Raw genomic sequence first — 6,928 nt, forward strand, 5'->3', positions numbered from 1 at the left:
AGAGAGAGAGTATCTGCAATGTTGCAAGGTCGAGGTTTCAGTGAAACACATGCCCATGTGAGAGACGACGTAGGCTGTATAAAAGTGATTGGAGTAGGCACGCCATTTCATGACTAGAAACTCAAAGACTGAAAACGTATCATTTTTTTGTAAATTGAGAATTTTGTATGGAAATAAATCTTAGCAACCTCGTACCCAATGTGGTCGGGGGTGGTTTTAGCCAGGAGGTGAGACCTCGACTTTTTTGTCGTCATCGAGACAGAGCCATGTTTCAGTCCAGGTAATCCACATCAAGATTATGATCAGTGTTTCCCAGTTCGTGACTATATTCACACATGAGAAAGCGGGAATCTACAAGTAGCCTATTTTTGAGATGTATGGTCTTCTCGTAATGTGCGTGGAGGTGATGTTTATCCCCTTTACATATGTTTAGTTTGCCCAGCCCAGGTGAGACACAGACCGTGTTTGGTGTTTGATAAGCTGACTCACTAACTATGCTGTGGCAGACTCCACCCCTGCTTTGGCAGGCAACTGCTCTTGCTGCGCCAACCTACACCTCTTTGCATTGTGGAGCTAAGGAGAAAATTTTATCATGTTGGCGAATATGAGAGCACCCCTCCAGCTGGGGATGGGGTGTCACTCCTCAGCGAACTTGGTCTGTTTGTGGGTAAATTCAGAGAGATTTGAATATCTACAAAATTATCTTTGGGAGGCAAAAAGCAATTTTCAATTGGTTGTGAACTCTTGCTGAGCTCATCACTCCCTAACTGAGGGAGGAGCCAGAATTCGTCTGCTAACTGATATGCGCAAAAGCTGTGATTGCTTGTCTCTGTTTATTTAAATCTAACATCGTTAGTGCCGGCGATAGTTAACATTTATCTCTGTATATCTACATAGTTTTAACGACCGCGTTTGATCAACATTGCGTCGATATTGCCGCCATGTGTATGATCACTGGATGTTACTTTAAATCTAATAAAATGACTAAATTGTCGAGTATGATTGGGAGCTTTGACGTCTCAAATTACGTAGTAGAGACCCAAAGTGACACCGACCACTAGAATACCATTGCTGTCTGGCGATCAGGCGCACGATGGCGTTCTGGCCTTCGTGTGGAAGTTCTGGAACTGGGGAGTTTGCTGAGATTTCACTGCCATCACTGCGCCTGAGTACAAACGCTGTTTCATCCTTCTATGAAGTACCCTTGCCTAACGTTGCGTCTCAACTGAAGCTTTACATTCCCAATATCATAACATTAGGCGGCGCAGCGCTCAGTAGAAGGCATCATGTTGTTGAATACGACAAATAGATAAAAACGATCAGAAATCAAAAAGTCAGGAAAAATAAATGTATATGAGCGATGAGCTCAAAAATTGAATGCAAATAAATATCGGAAATAATAAATAGTTATTTAACATTTTATGTCTGAAAAACATTCTATGGGTTCTGTTTATCACCATCAATATTTAGAAAGTACTGTGTTTAAATGGACAGCAAGTGACTAATGTAGGAAGAACGTCATAATACAATCTATTCTTGTGGTTGATATGATCTACACTATTGTGATCCATCAGGAGGCCCGGTGGAAGATAATGATTACAGGAAAGTTACTCATTGATCACATATCATGAGCACCATTAATAAGTAAGACTTCAGTGTACGGCTGGGGCTCCGCAGGGCGACCCGCATCTCTTCTCATGTACAGTGTAGGCAAGACGTGAGGTGATCCACGGGAATTTCTCCTCATCTCGAGTAAATCTAAAGCAAATATAGGAGTGTTTCATTGTCTTCTCTTGTATTTCCGCTCACTCGGTCTTCTCATTCTGTTTCTTCCATCTTCTCCTCAAGAAGCGAGCCTAGATGGCGAGCGGAGTTGGAAGGCGAGGTGAAAGCCCCAACCTTGGAGATGATCGAGGGGGAATAGCAAGGTGCTAGTGTATATAACTGTTGAAACTATAACAGATGTAGGAAGTAGATTTGCGTCTCTCATATATTTTCTATATATATATATATATATATATATATATATATATATATATATATATATATATATAATATATATACGCTATTCTTTCTTATCCTCTCTACATTAGTCATCTCTCTCCTCATCTACGCTCCAGATCGCTCTACTTCTCCTGCTCCCACTCTTCTCTCTCCATAAATCTCAAATGTCTCTCTCAGTTTGAGGGGATAATCACGTCTGTCATCACTGGCGATCAAATCATGGCGGGGAAGACTTACTACCTGCGTCGGACCATCCGCAATCACAGCAACAACCAAAAAGCCACGAAAATCATTAGCCAATCTGCAATGGTGCTCGCAGTAGATATTGTTCACGATCCCCTACGTAGAGCTGCGAGAACAACGGCTGGAGAGTAGGCGATATGCAGAATGCTTAAATGTGTTTGGAAGAGTCACGGTGCGGTTGAGTCTTCATTATCATGGAGTTGCCACATTATGACATAAATGATGCGGTGCTGATGTATGCAGTGCGGCAGCGACATTCAGGCATCATAACCTCCAGCAGCCTACGCAATCTGGGGTGCTACAAGGAGAGTCGCTAAACCTGGGTCTCAACGTGCATTGAAAAGCATAAACCTATCACTGGCCTTGTGCGCTCGCTCGGTCGCGGGAAGATTAATATAAACTCGGTCTCCCGGTTATTTCAACAGGGTCACAGGTAAATAGTTTATGCTGAAACATAGTGCAAAAACATGTCGCCAAACACGATACGAGTTTAGGTGCAAAAATATTGTAATTACATGGTCCCGCCGAGAGATTGGAATATGTAGCTGGATATAGGATCGGCTATTTATTGAGGAGATGATGGTCTGTCATCAATACATCGGATGATATTTTAACTGATCATTGTAAGCGATCCCTATCGAGTCTATTTCCCGCCCTCTGGGCAGAACTGGCGTTATGCATGTGGAAGACAATCCTCACGCATTGTCTGTGGTCACGAAGAGGAGAAGTGATTTTGCTCAACAAGATGTTGTTGGATGACATGCACCAGACACACGGAAGGTGGCGCTCAGTCTGACGCCGGACTGGCGGCGACATCTCTAGCCCATCACCTGGCCATGGCGGGATGGCCCCCAAGGGTCAAGTTCACCCCTATGTGCAGATCCTGCGAATAACAACCACAGTGCCCCATGCTGCTATGATGAGGTAAAAAGCCAAATTTGACCTTTTTTGAGGCTATCCTCCTTTTCTCCCAACGGAGATCGTCCTCGTAGTCCATCAGTACATAGTAGGAGAGACCTCTAAACTTTGCGCAGTTTGTCGAGGTTTAACTGATCCTGATATTCTGTGGTGCAAGGTATGATAAGAGTCCGAATGGATTAATTCTCATTCACCGCATAAACTTGATATACGTGATAGAAACGTTGGATGATTGGCTCGTTTAATATTTCAGATCCAAGTGAAAGGAACATGATTGTGATTAAATATTCTGTGTTTCAGGATAGTACTCTGCTGTCAGAAAATACAGTCCTCACGATTTAAATGCGAGTGTTCCCTGGTGGTGTAACCGGCCTGAAGGACTCGGGATTCCGCTCTGAAGGCAAGGTCTGGGCTTCACCGTCCGCTAAGGTCGGGACCATGTCCCATAATTGTCTGGGAAGTAACATAGGAGTCTGTGTGGGCTCGTCTGGAAAATGATGCTGTAGCCTACGCCAACTGATGGATTACTGTTGATTAACACGTGAGCCAGATGAGACTCGCGATTGCCTTTCTGAATAATGACCCAGATGTCACATTATTTTTCTGTGACTGTTGGTGCCAGAAATGTCGGTTTTGGATTGGATTATCTGTTTTCCTTTGAATATCTCAGCTATTTGATGTCGAGTTAAACAACAAATCTGCATTGGACTTCCAAGGTGATCTGAAGACTGACAAACCGTCTGTCAGCCCACCCCGCGCATCTTGCACACACACCCGCACACACCACACACACACACACACACACACACACACACACACACGCACACACACACACACACACACACGCACACACACGCACTACGCACACACACAGTACACACACACACACACACACACACACACACACACACACACACACACACACACACACTGGCCATATAGGTGAAGGAGGTGGAGGAACCATCGGAGGCTGACTGATACTACGATGTTGGTGAGACGGTAGGCAGCGTTATTTCTGTTTTTTGTATACTGCAGTATATTAAAAATAATGCGCGTACTACAAAAAGTGGAGTATATATAAAATGTATACCTGACTTACGTAGTAGAACAGGAGTGGTCACCCCGTCGATGAAGGAACACATCACAAAACTTTGTTTCCTGAGTAGCCAGAAGTTGAGCAGATGGCACAGGGTGAATCACTCATCCTGATTGTAATACTCATAATTAACTTTCTCAGCTAGGACTGATATGGGAGACCAATCCCACATTGAGTACACGTCCGTCTCCCTAAGTATTACGTGTGTCATCATTGTTTATTTTGCGTGGAGCGTTCTCGAGTGTGAGAAAGGAGGAGAATGCAGAGTACTAAATATATACGGGAGCCAGAGGCCCTTGGGAGATGAACCTTCTGTCAGCGCGAGAGAAAATCTCTGCTTCCATGACACCTTTGAGAGAAGGGTATGGTGTCATCATCCACTGAGTATCCTTTCATGACTGATTCTTTGATTCATTTCAGAGTGTCAGAAAATTATAACATGATGACTATTACCTAATTCGTATGAATTTTTGCGTTCTATCTTGCCCATGTTTGTCTATCTACCAGGCCTTTCACCACACGCAGGTGTGGCCCAGTGAATAGCTCAGGGGAGATCAAAACGCATTAAAAAAAAAAAAAAAAAAAAAAAAAAAAAAAAAAAAAAAAAAAAAAACATTCATTGACGACGCTAATTTGTGCAAACAAGCTGTCCTGGGCGAGTGAATAAGACAATTGCAGTATTCAGATAGACAAAACAAACTTTCAATAGAAAATCCCCCTGATCCACGTAGGCGATGTCATGGTGGCCAGTGGCTAGCAAAGCTTCATGAAGTATAAGCAAGGTCATTGATCTCACTTGAAAACTGCGAGTATTGAGATAAGTTAAATCAAAGCATTCCTTTCATATAAAAAGTTGTTTTTGTCACACTGTCCACTTTGACAAGTTTCAATGTTCAACTCCTTAAGACATTGGCTCAAATCTAGATTTGATGTCTTTTAGATTTTGAAGAATCTTTTCGCTTCTTAGGCCAGGTCTAATCTTGTTTGTCTGTTCACAAGTGTTCTAAGAAATCTTGCGATAACACTCTAGATTGAAAACGACAGTTTATTTACCTGAAATACCTTATTTTTTTCTGTATCTTTGTAAATTTCCACTCATTTGAGATCCTCTAAAAATCATGTTCTCTCCAGCAATCATCACGAATAAAATTGATTAGTGCACTTGGATTTTTAAATCTGCTCTCCGTTAAATTTAATAATATTTCTTCTTGCTTCTTTCTTCTTCTTCATTCTGACTGGGGTAATGGGCCCGATCATCTTTCAGTATATTAGTATAACTGTAAATGAAATCTATGTCAAAACTATTTTTGGCTGGATACCACGAAACTATAAAGCGGTTTGAGATGGTGATTTGGCATAACAATGTACATTTATTTTGCAACGCTCATGCCTCCGTGACGTCTGATCAGCATCGAATGAGCGACGAGATGTAACGTATTGGTGCATTCAAAGGAATTCCTGTTAATCATATCATCTATACAAATCACTGTTATCAAACAGAAACATCCATCACCTTTCGAAATTTAGCCAGGATTTAAACTAACATTTGGTTTCTAAGCAGCTAGATCCAAATGGATCAATATGGCATTGATCAACGTCTTTGCCTGCAAACCAAACTCACGCTGTGTAGTTGAGAGAACTGCTGCATAGCATTAATCTCGATGTCACTTCTCTTGAGCGATGACTGGTACCAGACTTGCTTCATCTGACTCATCACCGTGGATTGTGCAGGAACACCATGTGAAATGTGTTTCCCGCTGAACAATGACAGATTATCACCGCAGACTATATAGACATTACCAATATGTGTAGGGGCCATCTCCACGCGTTTTGAAGTAGTCCTCATTCTACTGCGTCTATGAGCGTGGCCTGAGGTGTATGGTACACTGTGCGAAATACTCATGAGTCACAGTGTTGCAAAATATTGAAGTCTGGTATTTTTTCTGTGATATAAAACAGGATTTTGAATAACAAAGTCTCCATCTTATCTATGATTGCATCATCAATCTTCAGCATATGTCTGTTTAATTATAAAAATAGATGAAAAATATTAAGAAAACTACTGGCCCCTGTTATTGTATTGATATTAATTCCGTAAAGTAACCAGAGCGACTCAATCATCTTTTAATAAAAAGGTAGCGAAAATTCAGTAAAATATATTTTTAAATATGTTGAAAGTATAGTGAAATTTAATGGAAATGTAAGTATAAATGATATAGAATAATATAATATAGAATATACTAATTAAATTTGAGCATGGCCATGTGACAATTTAACTATTTTACTTTGATTATAGTTCATATAAAAATCGGGTCAGTCAAATAAATAAGTCCAGGCTTTCAATCGGTTTCATAGACGCTCGCAGGGTAGGCCCCATACTGTCCTGGACAGTCGGGCCGAGATATAATTTAAAAATGATTTCTTGATGGAGCAATCCCCGGAAAAATAGCGATATTTTGGTCCTAGGTGTGAAGGGCGCTAGTACTGCCAAATTCTCTACTTTATTAAAATTTAATTCTACGTCACTTTCATTGTATTCCTGTCCTTTATCGTTATATCCATTTATGGTACTCTGTAACATTATATATTTAAATACTGCGTGGCCTTTTGTGTGCCTCGAGCTGAAGTGACTTTTACTATGTAATGTCATAACATTTATCAGCTTCT

The 6,928-nt window shown here is 41.2% G+C and overlaps 1 protein-coding gene across 1 annotated transcript in view; it reads left to right on the top strand.

Annotated features, from left to right (window-relative positions):
- The first annotated feature begins 1,093 nt into the window (after positions 1 to 1,093).
- LOC124010725 (reduced folate transporter-like) overlaps positions 1,094 to 6,928 on the top strand; it is a 7,790-nt gene continuing 1,955 nt past the window's right edge. Inside the window, exons 1-2 of the mRNA XM_046323370.1 lie at positions 1,094 to 1,198; positions 2,182 to 2,322. Coding sequence (XP_046179326.1) covers positions 1,094 to 1,198; positions 2,182 to 2,322 — 246 coding nt within the window. The remainder of the gene's footprint in view (positions 1,199 to 2,181; positions 2,323 to 6,928) is intronic.

The sequence above is a fragment of the Oncorhynchus gorbuscha genome, linkage group LG23 (assembly GCF_021184085.1).
Source record: "Oncorhynchus gorbuscha isolate QuinsamMale2020 ecotype Even-year linkage group LG23, OgorEven_v1.0, whole genome shotgun sequence".
Taxonomy (NCBI): Eukaryota; Metazoa; Chordata; class Actinopteri; order Salmoniformes; family Salmonidae; genus Oncorhynchus; species Oncorhynchus gorbuscha.